Source organism: Colias eurytheme, chromosome 23, assembly GCF_061535395.1.
Source record: "Colias eurytheme isolate Ceu_HAF_F1 chromosome 23, ilColEury1 Martin Lab GWU primary, whole genome shotgun sequence".
In the NCBI taxonomy this organism is placed as follows: Eukaryota; Metazoa; Arthropoda; class Insecta; order Lepidoptera; family Pieridae; genus Colias; species Colias eurytheme.
The window spans coordinates 6,199,694-6,215,755 of NC_143002.1; the positions used below are offsets into that span (position 1 = coordinate 6,199,694).

At 32.7% G+C, this 16,062-nt stretch overlaps 1 protein-coding gene across 1 annotated transcript; it reads right to left on the reverse strand.

Moving 5' to 3' along the window:
* Window positions 1-3,145: 3,145 nt before the first annotated feature.
* Window positions 3,146-15,231, reverse strand: LOC149898342 (facilitated trehalose transporter Tret1-like). The gene is made up of 8 exons (XM_090115246.1): window positions 15,192-15,231; window positions 13,111-13,266; window positions 11,145-11,343; window positions 8,985-9,175; window positions 8,229-8,487; window positions 5,979-6,108; window positions 5,294-5,405; window positions 3,146-3,566 (listed from the first exon to the last, which is right to left on the reverse strand). Exons 1-8 carry the CDS (start codon window positions 15,229-15,231, stop codon window positions 3,298-3,300), a joined length of 1,356 nt encoding a protein of 451 aa, XP_089971372.1. The 3' UTR covers window positions 3,146-3,297.
* Between the last annotated feature and the right edge of the window lie 831 nt (window positions 15,232-16,062).

Consider the following 16,062-nt stretch of genomic DNA (forward strand, 5'->3'; position numbering starts at 1 on the left):
ATGTGTTATGAAAATGGGTTTTACCCAACAAGGAAAGCTCGGTCCTGTCGTATTAGTTTATGAAAAGGTTTTCAAGGCCCCTAACGCTACGGTTACACAAAGCTAAAGATAAACAAACTCAAAAAACATGTGTCTTAATATTAGCTATTCTAAACTAAAAGTAAATATAAAATATTAAATGATACAAAAGTTTCGAGACCAATTAATAAGAGCTTATAATTTTAATGTGCTTTTTATTGTAGTTTTAATAACTTTAACAATTAGTTCAGTCATAATTCTCGGTCTAAACGACACTATAATTTAACCGTTGTTATTCATAGTAATTTTTTTTTTAATTATTTTTCTTATAAATTCGGTAGTCTAACGTTACTAATTTTTTAAAGTGAAACTTTTATTACATCGTCGCAAACTTTTTGGTCTGTGTAGCGCATGTCGCGTGTATCGCGGCTGCCGAGTAGGTATACCTACTCGGCAGCCGACCGTCACGCGACATGCGCTACACAAAGCAGTGTTCGGAACCGTTCGAACAGTTTCACTTTTACCGTGGTTTCATAAAACCACACAACATTTTTTTTGTAATAATAATTACAGTTACAGTTAATGATTGTTAAAAATTCGGGCTAATAGATAGGCGCGAAAAATTTGTATTTGTACAATAAAATCTATACTTATAATGTTATAAAGAGCTTGTTTGTTTGTTTGAACGCGCTAATCTAGGAAACTACTCTTCCGATTTGAAAAATTCATTCGGTGTTAGATAGACCTTTTATCGAGAAAGGCTATAGGATATATAATTATATCATCACGCTAAGACCAATAAGAGCCGAGCAGTGTGAGTAAAACCGCACAGCACAGCCAGTTATTAATAAATAGCTTTTATACACACAAAATCTCTGTGTGTCCTTAACATTAGAAAGAAACCCATATTTGAAGTAAATCCACGTCGTGGGCGGAAGATATAAACATAAATCTCGTCACTCATAAATATCAGCATAGTTATGTGGGAACTGGGAGAGATGTTTTCTTATACTCTGTCCATTATATTATTTGCTTTTTGACAGCTTCACGCCTATGAAGGATTGTATTGTCTATGTTAAAATGGCATACAAATAATTATCGTTCTTCATGGACAGGTCCCGCCCACTTAGTGATGTCTACACAGAATTATTCAATGATGGGTCGATAGATTATAATAATCGATAGAAATACTCTGTAAAATATATCCGATGCAGAAAAACTCTTCTATTATGTTATATAATTTAAACGTAAAGAGAACCAAATTGTAAGATAGAAACCAATAAATAATAAAATATTAGTTTAGTTTAGTTTTAACATAAAATGCATAGATATGTGGTCTTATTATTACATATCTTATTAGTACGTTTACGTTGTAATTATTATTTACGTACCTGATTCGATTTATGATAATATTTTTAATTTATAATTGAAATGGTATCATAATCGATAATCTTTTGAACATCACTTCTGGTATCACCCGTCGAGCTGTCAAAAAGCAATTCTTATAGTGGACAGACTATAGTAAAGTTATTATTAAAAATACATAGAAAATTAAAAAAAAGACGTGTGGCACTCGGGGACTGCCGCGGTAAAGCTATTGCATGCTATGAATTCAAGCCACACCTCCGAGTCCGTCGGAGTGGGGAGCGTGAGGTTTTATCGTTACGGAATTGATATGCGAATAAATTACAATATTAAAATGATATTTTTTTATCATACACTATTAAAATTATTTAGCTTAATTCCTAGATATAGGAATTCTTTATTTATAATATACTCATGGTACTTATTTAAAGGACAAACAGCTCGTGTAATAAAAAAAAATCACTAAAAATCTATAAAAATGTCACATTTTTATGGAAAAAAGTAAAAAACCTCGTGTATCTGAAAAGAACCGCAAGTCGCATAAATTAAAGAATATGTGTAGGTAAATCCCAATGTCGCGTGAATGATAGATAAGTTATCAATGCAATAAAAACTTTAGGCTGATTATATACGAACGTTTTTTAACTTAACTTATATAAAGAAGTAAGAATAAAATTATTATGTATCAATTATTGAATTCTTAAAAATAATGGTTACTATACAAGCGTTACTTTAAATTATAGAAAGAAACTTGTATTTTCATAAAACATAGTAGTTATACATGTTATACGTACAAACACCATAATATCATATTTTGAGTGAAAAATCTGAAACAGTATATAATTTTTAGGTTTCAAATCTGGTCCAATGCAAGGTTTGGGAAAATTAATGATCAACTTTTGAAATTTGATTAAGTAATGTTATATTTACCTTTACCTTTATAATAACAGATATTTCATATACTAGCACCACCAGGCACTAACTAACATAATTGATATACAAAAAAAAAATATTATTTTAAACCGCTCCGTGTTACATGGCCTTTTTTGTTTTTACTGTAAGTACCTAAACAGTTTTAATATCACTGAACTTTTATGCAAAAATATCGTGGACCCCTTTCTATGTTAAATAATAAATATGTATAATATTTTATTCATACGTTAGTATTAAAAATATAATTTTAATTTGATATTTATAAATGACTAATTTTCCGCCCGCGGCTTCGCCCGCCTTTTCAAAGAAAATCCCGCATAGTTTTCGTTCCCGTGGAAATTCTTGGATAAAACCTATCCTATGTGTTAATCCAAGTTACCCTCTATATGTGTGCTAAATTTCATTGTAATCGGTTCAGCAGTATTTGCGTAAACGAGTAACAAACATACATACACATACATCCATCCTCACAAACTTTCGCATTTATAATATTAGTAGGGATACTAGGTCCTATCTATAATATCCTAATTCTAAGTACATAAATTTTACATTATGATAATGGTCTATAATTATTAATTAACTATTTGTTCGTTCAATTGATCCACACACATATATTTTTAAATATCTACCTACTACAATTGTGTTTCTAGCTGATAAAATGTTAAAATATCGATTCGATTGTAATTCACGTTTATTAATAGCTCCAAATAAAAACTTTTCCTGATGAATAAATATAAACTTTACAAAACTACATCCGAAGACGTCAATAAAAATACATAATTCATTAAAACGTATCTATTTCTAATAAAACACAAATAAATATCTTAAATTAAACATAAAACAGTAATAATTGTGCATAATTTAAATTTAATTGTGTATCAATTTAAATTCCTGCCATATTTTCCGCTGATCTACGACTAATCTTATGAACTAGTTTAACCCTTCAAATCTCATTTAAACATCATAGATTAAAAACATGCGTCATCTGTTCAACATTTCTTGAATTTCATTTAGATTTTTTCCCTTTGTCTCCGGTACATATCTGTACGTGAATAGGAAAGCGGCCAAGCACGAGCAGGCGAATATTCCAAAGGTGACGTCACCGCCTAGAACTTTCACCATGGTTCCAAAGCCAGTGGCTACTCCGAAGCCGATTAACCACGCGGTTGTCATGGATAATGCTGAGCCGGTACTTCTGGCGTTACCACGGAACATTTCTCCCACTAATGCGCTGGGCATTGTGCCGAAACCTGTGAAAATATCACAGTATTATACAGAGATTCAAGGACAGTGTAAAATTAGTATGGTCTTTTTCTGGCATTAAGCGTATACAGACATGAATATAGTTTCTTATCTACACACCACTAAGGTTGCTCCACGAGAGATGTGCTATGCAGCTGCTACGCAAATGTATGCTGTGAAACAATGTGACCGTTTCCAATCATACTAAGCTATGTAGCGGTGCGAGTGATGTGCTATGTTACTTATGAATATGAACTGAGTTATAAACTTGAATGTATCATTTTAGGATGTAATATTGTGTTGTATTTGTCTGCCGCCATTACATTCGCAGGTTGATGTCAACTTTGTCTCCGCAACTATTTTGTCTCCGCAACTATTTTGTCTCTCCACCCATGGGCTAGTATGAAAGTGCGCGCACGTAGCGACGCAACTCCCCATACAATTGATGGGAGAGACAAAATAGTTGCGGAGACAAAGTTGCTCGTGCGCGCACTGTCTTAATGTTTTAACCGGTAATTAAACTAAATAATTACTGACAATGTCAACAAAGGTATTCTTGGAATGTAAATGAATAATTCCATCGCTTGTGTGTGCTAAATACTTGAAAGCATTAACTAACGCACACATAATAATATTACAGTGAATAGATATTGATGAAATTTTCCCTACAAATAGATCATACATTAAATTCTAGTAAGTATGAATAAATCATTTTAAAAACATCATTCAAAAGTAGTTCATATTATTATTGCAATAAACATGGCTGGTTATTGCGATCATAATTCATAATATGAATTTGCCAGTCAGTTCAATTCACGGCGTAATTTGTCTGGAAATAAGAGGTCATAATACGGCCCCTGCTCACCTGCATAAAACTTGTTTTTAATAAAACCGGCCAAGTGCGAGTCGGGCTCGCGCACAAAGGGTTCCGTAGCAGCAAATATAATAAATTACAGTTAAATCAACCTATCTCAAAAACTATAAGAGATACTTTGATCAAACCAAAAATCGTTGAAAGAGTTAATTAGCATGCATCACCTCTATTTTTTTTAGAATTTTATACCCCGTAGTTATAAAAATAGAGGGGGGGGACATACTTTTTACGACTTTGAGAGCTGATATCTCAAAAACCGTTCACTTTAAGAAAAATGTTTTTTAGAAAACTTTATATCATTTTAAAAGACCTTTCCATTGATACCCCACACGGGTATGTACATCGAAAAAAAAAATTTCATCCCTCAGTTACATGTATGGGGGGCCCCACCCCCAATTCTTTTTTTTACTATTTAGTGTCATATTTTTGTAGCGGTTCATACAACACATATTCCCATCAAATTTCATCACTGTAGTACTTATAGTTTCCGAGTAAATCGGCTGTGACAGACGGACAGACGGACAGACGGACAGACGGACATGACGAAACTATAAGGGTTCCGTTTTTGCCATTTTGGCTACGGAACCCTAAAAACAACAAATTAAAAAAATCAAATTTAGACTAAGGCCATTCTCCCATTACGATACGCACAGGCGATTCAAGTATCCTGCAAGTCTCGGAGACTAGTCGCCGCGGAGTATCTCACATACATTTGTATGTAGGCTCGCACACTACGCTACCGGTACAATGTATGTGAGATATTCCGCGGCGACTAGTCTCCGAGACTTGCAGGATACTTGAATCGCCTGTGCGTATCGCAATTTGAGAATGGCCTAAATATTAGTTAAAAATTGAACTTACCAATTTCATAAGAAAAGAAGTATAGAATAAGTGCGAGCAACGGTAACCATCCAACATCCAAAACAATCGAACTTTCAATTCTTACGAGATAGAAATATGTTCCCAAAATTGACTAAAACAACAAACAAATAATTATAACTTAAACAGTAAATTAACTTAATCATCATAATATTATGAAAGCAAAAAGCTTTTATTTAGAATTTAATTTAAAAAAATTCAAATTCGAAATTCAAATTTATATTTTCCTTATTATCCGTCTCTAAAAATAAACAAAAAATAATAATCGATGGCCATAAATAATTGGCAGATTTCAAAAATCGACCCAATTCTTTTTTAATTTATTTACCAAAAACACAACAACAACTTTGTTGACATTTGCATTTTCCAAATCTTTCCACTTGTAAGCAAAATTATTATAATTAATAAAGGACAACTCATAGTGTCATAAAATTACTTTTATTATTTATTTTTGCATAAAATATAGCTGTGCTGTGCGGACGAACCCAAGGGCAAAATCAATTATTTGTATAGCTCAGGTGTTATTTTGATATACCTACATATAATATATTACTGTAAAGTTTCATCCAAATCTCTACAGTAGCTTTTTCATTAAAGATTAACAAACATACATCCTCACAATTCGAATTTATATTAGTAGGATAGTACAAATATAGATTCTACTTACCAAGCTTAAAGCACAAAATACCGTAGAAATTAGTAACAAGAAGCGTCTGCCAGCCCTTTCCACTACAAACGGAGCCACCATACTGGCTATCAACCTGGTTCCTCCTATGAATATTGTCGCTAAGTCCGGCCTAAAAAATGATCAAAAAAATTCATAATAGGTTTTTTAACAGCATTCAAATTCTTTAAAAATATATATTTTTGAAGTGAAAACTTCTTTAGCGGCGTTGGGTATAAAATCTTAAGTTGCGTCAGGACACGTGGCCTGATCGAAAAAGCGTAAGACGGATGTTTTTTTTTTTTTTTAGCCCTTATATTCCATGCGTAAGACGGATACCATTCCAAAATATCAAACATGCTGAACGTTAATAATCAAGTTTTCACTTCTGCCGGCACTCCCGGAGTGCAACCCGTCTTTTTTTTTAATAACTCAGGCCCCGGAACCACAGACACAATAGAAAATCTATTGTGTCTGGGACCGTTCAGGCCGCTTGGGGCTCAATGGGTTAAAGAATAGAAAAATTTCGCGGGTGGGATTTGGATTTTGGACCCATGTCTTTCGCCATCCCAGGGCGACCGCTTGATCTCTCGGCCACCCGTGATCCCGCCAGAGCAATCGAATTTATTCCTCTCTTTCGGTGGTTTTATTCGCATCGTACTCATGTCTATCTAACTAGATTATAATCTGACTTTTTGCCAAATTTCATATAGATTCAAAAGAGTTACAAAGATCCATCTATATATTATGTGTCTATATTATATTAATTAACACACTTTCACATGTGTAATTTTAATAGAATAGAATAATTACTTCTCTCCGATAATACATAGGTAAAATAAATATTTAATACTACCTGTACCTACCAAGATTTTTATTGTCTTTTTAAATTATAAATTACTATTATTTATATGCGTCGATGTGAAATGAGGAAAATAAACAGTAGATTGTATTAAAATGTGGGTCGATCGATGGAAATCTATTGAGCTTTTAAAGCGATATATGTGCACTAAATTTCATTGTAAACAAAATACATACACAAACATACATACATACACATACACATACATCCATCTTCACAAACTTTCGCATGATAATATCATATTTTATAGATAAGGCGATATTCTCCAAAAATAGGTGATAAAATATAAAATCTACCAGTAATTGATTTGACCCTTTTTACTTCATCTCTATAAAAACCCTACGTTTATTATTGGTACAATAGAACGTCTTTCTATTTTTGAATTAATATAGAAATGAATATAGTTTCGATGGCAAAAATCAAATCACAATTATTAAAACTACATTTATTGAATTTACAAGAAGTCTGTGTTTGTATATCTATTTATAACAAACTAGCAGTCCGCCCCGGCTTCGCCCGTGGTACATGTTTACGTTTTCTCTACATAAGAACCATCCTCGTACTTCAAGGAATATAATAAAAAAAGAATTATCGAAATCGGTTCAGCCGTTCTCGAGTTATGCGCTTACCAACACATTTTGCGATTCATTTTTATATATAAGAAAGAAGAAGATAAACAGCATTACGCTACTATTGAACTTTAAAAAAAACTGTCTTATGTGCCTTGGAACGAAGTTCCTTATTATTTTCATAATTAGATGATCTAGATCGATTGTCTTTAAAGGAAATTAATTCATTTCACATGTAAAGTCCACAAAAAATAACTATAGGTATACGTAATTATATAGGTCCTATCACATACACGTGGACTGTGGAGGCTACGCTAATTGACTTTATATATTTTTTACTAACTGCGATAATTAGATCAGACTTTTAATCAACGAACGAAATTGACATAAAAAACCTTACGAACTAACTTAAAATAAGATATCTAATATCTTAGGTATAAGTTTTTAAAGAAAAGGGAAACTTCGATCACGATGTGGGATTCGAAACCGCGTCTTCCAAAGATTTATATTTATAACCACAGGTCTGTGTTTATAACGCATTTGAATCCTGTAATAATGCATAATATGAATGATATTATAACTAAGTAGGTATCGAATAAATATTATATACCTACTTATATCACTAACTGTGCTCCGCGGTTTTAACCGCAGTGCTCTTCTCCTGTTGGTCTTATCGTGATGATGTGCCTATAGCTTTCCTCGATAAATGGGTTATCTAACACCGAAATAATTTTTCAAATCAGACCAGTAGTTCCCGAGATTAGCGCGTTCAAACAAAAAAACTCTTCATGTTTATAATATTAGTATAGATTATTAACCAACCTAATACTCGAACCGGCCATTTGAAAGATCGTCGTAGCAAAAAACAATACAGCCGCCACACCACTGGTCTGCTGCAAAGTGCACAGACTCAATGTAATAAACAGGCTTCGTCTGTTCGCTTTCACTGTGAATATCTTCACCCAGGCTTTCCAACTATTAGCCTCACTCGGTTTCGTCCCTTTGACCGACTCGAAAACGTTGTCTAAGTCGTCTACACGACCGAGGTAGCGGAGTGTGTTCTTGGCTTCCATTTCTTTGCCTAAAAGTCAATTTTGTATAGAATAATATAATAATTTAAGTAGGTATATAGATTATAGAATTCATTGCTGTTGGTTAGTCTAGCAAAAACTCGAAAACAATTGCACTGATCTGGCTAATTTTGAAGTTTTATTTTCCAATTAAACATACAAATTAACTAAGACTATCTTCAACTTAAAAATCTGATAGAGACAATAAATATTCATATGGTAAATTCCTCAAGATGTGATTTGTTATGACGTAGGTAGTGATTCTTATATTGTGTGTGTAGTGTTGGCCTTATTTTCAGCGAGCACTCTAGGTAGGTACTCTACTCTACTTTGTCTCCATCACGATCAAACCGAAGTTTCCTCAGTTTTACACTCAAATATTAACTGTATCAAGGAGACTGTTATACCTGACTGTGCGGTGATTTGTTATTTTACAGTTCTTTTAGCAGAATTAATTAAATAATTATTTATAAAATAATATTAATTTTCCACCAAAAATCTTTCTTACCTTTAATAGCATAGTAAACTGGAGATTCAGGTATAAAGTATATGCCAATCATATGCGCAATGTTTACCAATAGCGCGAAATATCCAGTGTTTGTGTATGATACGAACGAACCTACAAAATAGGCTGCTAGAGTTCCCGATATGCCAATAATTGAGGTTGAGGTTAAAAGAATTCCTCTTATATTTGTAGATCTGCAAGCAAAGACGCGGAATTAAATAAAATATAATTAAAAGACCATAAGTTATTTAAATAAGAATAAACATAAATAGAAGACCTTGCTTTTAAACTACACAGTTATAATATATTTAATTATAAACAAATAAAATGCTTAATATTCAATTTAAATTATTTTGTTATCATCTAACAACCTAATAGTCTATTTTAAAGTAGACCATGTTGTTGACCCTGTATGGAAAAATACAGTTTGTTTATTTTTTTGTTTTAATCAGCATGTCGTCAACGTATTACCTATAACATAATTTATTATGTAACTATGCATTTTGTACTTATGTTTGTTTCACGCTCCTTTCTTTATATTATACTAGCGGTCCGCCCCGGCTTCGCCCGTGGTACATGTTTACGTTTTCTCTACGTAAGAACCATCCTCGTACTTCAAGGAATACAATAAAAAAAGAATTATCGAAATCGGTCCACCCGTTCACGCGTGATGCCGTGACAACGCGAAACGGGTTTCAATCACTACATAGTATAAAACAAAGTCGCTTTCTCTGTCCCTATGTCCCTATGTATTCTTAAATCTTTAAAATTACGCAACGGATTTTGATGCGGTTTTTTTTAATAGATAGAGTGATTCAAGAGGAAGCTTTTAGTATATAATTTATTATGTTTTAGACAAAGCGGGCGAAGCCGCGGGCGGAAAGCTAGTAATATATATATAAAACTAGTAAAATATATAAAAAAACCGCATCAAAATCCGTTGCGTAGTTTTAAAGATTTAAGCATACATAGGGACATAGGGATGTAGTGATGATAGGTATACTAGCTGTGCATTACAGCTTCGTCTGTGGTATACTGTAAAGTGAAAGATTGGTTGTACCAACTCAGAAACCGTGGGTTCATGCACAAGGCTTTGCTGAAGATCATATAAGATCAAATACATGGTTTGTCTATGTATAAAGACCATAGTGTGAAGTCCCGTATCGCTTAGTGGGATGCACTATGAATATGTGTTCCACTGTGTCGATTTTCTTTAGGGACAAGTAGGTGATCAGCCATACTGTGTCCTGCCAGACCGAGACGTTCTTTTTCTTCGTCTCCACCGGAAATCGAACCCCCTCGGTTCTACGCTCACGCGTTAACCACTGTACCAAGGAGGTTGCAAATAAAGGACATACTGTATATCCATACTAATATTATAAATGCAAAAGTAACTCTGTCTGTCTGTCTGTTACTCAATCATGCCTTAACTACTGAACCAATTTGCATGAAATTTGGTATGGAGATATTTTGATACCCGAGAAAGGACATAGGATAGGTTTTATCCCGGAAATCCTACGGGAACGGGTTTTTATTTGAAAATGCAGGCGAAGCCGCGGGCGGAAAGCTAGTAATATTATATATTGCTTTGCAAATATGTAGTTGACCGTTTGTTCGTAAACAAGGAAGTACATTAGGTGAAACTATATTTGCGAGGTCTGTATGTGGACTGTAATACAACCCTCTCAGGAGGACAGTATCTTTTAAGTGGACTAGAGCATTCGTGTCGTCCATTTCATTTAATTTCGGGACGTTCTTTCGTCCAAATAAAGTTACTGAAAGTAAAACTAAAAAGAAATATTCTTATAAAGTTTTAAGTTTTACAAGTTCTCTGCCATTTTTTATAACTAAAACCGACTTGGAATGTCGCTTTATGCGACAAAAATCGACAAGAAGAATCTAAATAGTTACCTACTCTTTATAGAGATAAGAGTAAACTAGCTGCGCCGTGCGATTTCATCTGCAAATAAGCAAGTACTTCTATAGCTTATGTACATACTGTATTACTGATACATAAGCAACATCACTGCCAAGTATTATCAAAATCCGACAGCTCTTTTCTTGTGAAAGAGTAACAAATATAAATCACAAGTAGAATTAAACAGAACTTAAACAAAAAAAACCTTTACCTATAATATAAAATCAATCAGTTTATATACTTACGCAATTTCACCAACATACACCAAATTGCTGACCGTAACCATGCCCATTCCTAAACCACTGATGATCCGTACAGCATACACCATGCCGATATTTTTCGTGGTAATAATCAGAATTATGGCGGTCAGGTTTAGAAGACTTCCGAAGAACAAACATGGCTTCCTGCCAATTATGTTGGATAAATAACTCGGGATATAGGGCCCTGGAAAAAGGTATTTATTTAGAACTAGAGGTCCGCCCCGGCTTCGTCCGTGGTACATATTTCGCAATAAAAGGTAGCCTATGTCCTTTCTCGGGTATCAAAATATCTCCATACCAAATTTCATGCAAATTGGTTCAGTAGTTTAGGCGTGATTGAGTAACAGACAGACAGACAGAGTTACTTTCGCATTTATAATATTAGTATGGACTATAGTTACGAACAGTTAACTGTTCAGTTAACTAATAAAACTGAAAGACTGAGAACTTCAAAAACCAACTAACTTCTTAATTTGCAAAATAACATTTAAATCCTAATAAATAAACCTAAAGAACCCGTTTTTGTGCATTCGTCGCTTAATTTTAGGTTGTTTACAGTCATTGTTTTTTTTTTATAATGCTATTATATTAGTCATAACTTTATACCTACATATAGAAACATTCCTATGATAGCATAACATTTTATTTATAATATATAGAAAATTGGTTCTGTCGATGTTTAATAAAAATATACGTACAAGCAATTCAACCATATTTTTATACTTATATGCTTTATCTAGTAATTACATATCCTACTTCTCATACAGATCTAGATCGTCTATGAACTAAGCTGTATACAGGATATTAATAGAATACAATCATTATAGTGAAGTCCCTTGTCCCCTAGTGGGGTCAGGGGCAGATGCATTATACATCTGTTTCACTGATCGATTTTATTTAGGGACAAGTAGGTGATCAGCCTTCTGTGTCCTACCAGACCGAGACTTTTTTTTCTTCGTCTCCAACGGCAATCGAACCCAGGAAGGGGTGTTACGCTCACGCGTCAACCACTGTACCGAGGAGGTGGTCAACAATCATTATACTCTTTTATAATAGTTTTTAGTGGTTAAGCTCTGACCTATTGTAGTACTATTTCCTACTAGTTGACAAGCCATTAACTGGAACTAACTATGCCTTTCCGAACTAGTCCATTTAAAGTTTATCGGTTTGATTAATTTTATTTTGTATCGGTTTTCATGACAAGCTAATATCCGATAGATAATAAAATTTAGTAGCTCTCGGCCCACGGCTTTGCCCGCGTTTTCTAAGAAAACCCGCATACTTCCCGTTGGCCGTTCCCCTGGGATTTCCGAGATATAACCTATCGTATGTGTTAATAACAGTCACCCTCTATATGTGTGCTAAATTTCATCGTAATCGGTTTAGTAGTATTTGTGTGAAAGAGTAACAAACATACATACACATACATCCATCCTCACAAACTTTCGCATTTATAATACATATTTTATAGTAGGGTTGAGAGAAATTTAAATGTCTGTAGGTACCTATGTATTTTGAACAGTTTCGAAAAAAAAAAATTACGTAGGTAATTCATTTTATTAGTTTCATTCGTTTTTGTGATAATTATGCTAAACCTGTAATTGAAATTGCATATTATTAACATAAACAATAATCATGAAATTCCAAACCTTGTAACTACAACTTAAAAACAGAAACATTCCACAGCTATTTTTGTTATTAGATAATTCAAATTCAAATTTTATTTATTTTTCATAAATTTTGAATTTGAATTAATTAACGTCATTTTACGGAAGATTATAAATGCGAAAGTTTACGAAAATATTTGTTTGTCTTTCAGATGGATTTTATGCTATGATTTTTAGCATCTGGAGATATTTAGGAGTAAAAAGTATATGACGTCATTCTCCTGCGAGTTTGGGTCTGGGAAACTCGCAGGTGAAAAGAAAGCTAGTTACAAAATAAATCTTACCAACAATAGATCCTAAATACAGAAGAGAACCAATCCATGAAGCTTGGATGTCTGTGATCACTTCCGATAGAGGGCTCTGATTTAAATCCTGTAATTTTGGGATGATGGGAGCTGACCACCCAACGCTGTAGCCGTCTATAAACTGGCCTATATTTACTGTAAATAAGATGAGTTTAATGCAATATGTTGATACAGTTAATGAAAATGTTTAATGTTTATGTGTGTTATGTGTGTCAATTATTATGTGTTCATTCCATAATACTCGGGTACAATCACAAGGAAGGTACGGCCGGTCCTTTGGAAGGCTTACGTGGGGACACGGATCCAACACGCAGAGGCCCTTTAGAGAACTTTACTGTGTTGTGGGACAATTATTATTATTATTAGATTAGTCAAATATTATTTATAGATCTATATGTCGGTATGTCCCTATATATTAATCTAGGTAGGTGGTACAAAAAAATGTATGGGGCATATGCATCAATTTTTATAAGTAATAAGAAGACTAAACTACAGTAAAAAAATATATTTTTGACTTGATTAACTGGTGATATTGTAAAATAAATTAATGTAATTTTAATACAGTAATATTAAAATTATTGTAATTCTTGGGTTCATTATGTCATAAAGAGACTTAAATCAAAACGCTGCTTTATTATACGACTAGCGGTCCGCCCCGGCTTCGCCCGTGGTACCTACATGTTTACGTTTTTTTTCATAAGAACCATCCTCGTACTTCAAGGAATAGATGCCGCAGCGCACGCGATGACAGAATTTTTATTAAGGAAATTTTTTACACCTTGGGTTACATTATTGCATTTTTGGTAAGGATCTCTATTTTTTTTGAAAATGCAATATAGCCTATGTAGCTCAGTGAAGTTGCAGCTTTCTAATGAATTTTTGAAATCGGTCCAGTAGTTTATGCGTGAAAACCATACATACATACATAATTACAAACCTTTCCTCTTTATAATATTAGTATAGATATTATATTATTATATCTTTAACTATGGCAAATAATACGCATGTAATAGAGCACACGATTTTTTTACAGCCTAAGAATTTTCTAGTCCCATTTTTTTCGTGTTTCCCCGTAATTAAATGGTTATTTTAAAGTATAGGTAGTTAATTATGTGTTAATTATCAGCTAATGTAAAAAAATTAAAACGTCACTAAAACCCCATAACGGTAAATTATAATAACCGGTTTTATCGATAAACTTGAATGGATATTATTGAAAAAAAAATTATATCCTACGAGTCCTTCTGATGAAAATTAGACATATTTATTATCTATACGTAGGACCTATAAAAGGGACTTTTTTTTCAATTTAGTAAGTTATTTAATTTATCTACTCAATAGAGAAAATTTCTGTTTCGAAAATTGTAATTTAATTAAATCTGCCACTGATACTTGATATCATAATGGAAATCCATACTAATATGATAAATGCGAAAGTAACTCTGTCTGTCTGTCTGTTACTCAATCACGCCTTAACTACTGAACCAATTTGCATGAAATTTGGTATAGAGATATTTTGATACCCGAGAAAGGACATAGGATAGGTTTTATCCCGGAAATCCTACGGGAACATGTTTTTCTTTGAAAACGCGGGCGAAGCCGCGGGCGGAAAGCTAGTAATAAATATATCTTTAATAAAAAGCATGCTTTAATAATATAAAAAAGATAGTTTATGAAATTATTATGTCTATTGTCATCTATCCTTGATAAATTTAGAAACTTACAAACATACAAGTGAAGGTAACCAAGTTGTTAAAATTACGACAAAAACAAAGCAATTAAACATAAGATTACGATTACGAATTTGTAAATCTATAAGTAGTTATTTTTATTGACTGTAATAAGTAATTATTGAATTAAATACATGTTCATATTTTTTTACTAGAATGCACGGTGGAATCATTATTGCAATAAATTATTTTTACTAAAAAATATTTGAAAACAACACTTTATAACATATTATTTTAAAGATTATTCAAAGTTCAACAAAATTAAACATATAATCGTTTAAATAAATATTTGTTCTTTGTTAAATAAAAAAAAATATATTATGTACGTACCACAAGCAACAATAAGTATTTGAGTCCGTATATACGACATTTTATAACAATAAATTAAAAATACTATTTAATAAAAAAAACTACGTTTTATAAGAAATTCATTTGTTTATAGAAAGCGTTACGATTGAGGGTCGAATTAACACTAACTATGGTCGACTGCGAGCCTCTGCCTTAGTTCAAAAAATTAAAAAAACAATCTGTCAAGTCAGCTCAGTGTTGCCATATATACAGATTTATCTGTATCTATACAGATTTTAAGACCACTATACAGATTACAGATTTGGCTTTACTTTTATACAGATTTTAGGTAAAGGACACTAACTATGATAAAATAATTGATAAGCAAAGTAAATTTTATACATTTGTTAAAACCTTTTTTGGATAAGGACACTACTATGATAAAATAATCCATTATCTAAGTATATTATTTTTATACAGTTGTTTAAATCCGGCAACATTCATGGCGTACATCGGGGATTTCCCTCGGAACAAACAAACAATAATTGTATATTCTTCTGGGGATTTCCCGAAACATGTATTTTTTTAACGAATGAATGTATTTGTTTCTTTTTAATGTTTGCAAATCAATCATTCGTTCATTACGATGATTACGAGTCGACTACGTTTTCTGATTACATGAAAGGATTTTTTCATCTATTAATTTAATTAAAACAAAAACCAGGAACCATTTAGGCACCGAAACGATGGAGGGGCTAATTTTGACAAAACAATTATTGAATAACGAGCCATGTTTTAAGCTCAATGTTCACAAGAAATTGATTAATAAAATGAATAAAAGTATGTATTTTTTAATCAATAAAGTTTTAAGTACAATCCAATGTTTTCTTTAACAAACATACCATTCAGATTT

Excerpts from the sequence above, each read along its gene's own strand:
- LOC149898342 (XM_090115246.1), bottom strand. The coding sequence starts at position 15,231 with ATGTCGTATATACGGACTCAAATACTTATTGTTGCTTGTG. Across the intron at positions 13,267-15,191 it reads AATACTTATTGTTGCTTGTG|TAAATATAGGCCAGTTTATA; the intron begins GTACGTACATAA and ends TCTTATTTACAG. Across the intron at positions 11,344-13,110 it reads GTATTTAGGATCTATTGTTG|GGCCCTATATCCCGAGTTAT; the intron begins GTAAGATTTATT and ends ACCTTTTTCCAG.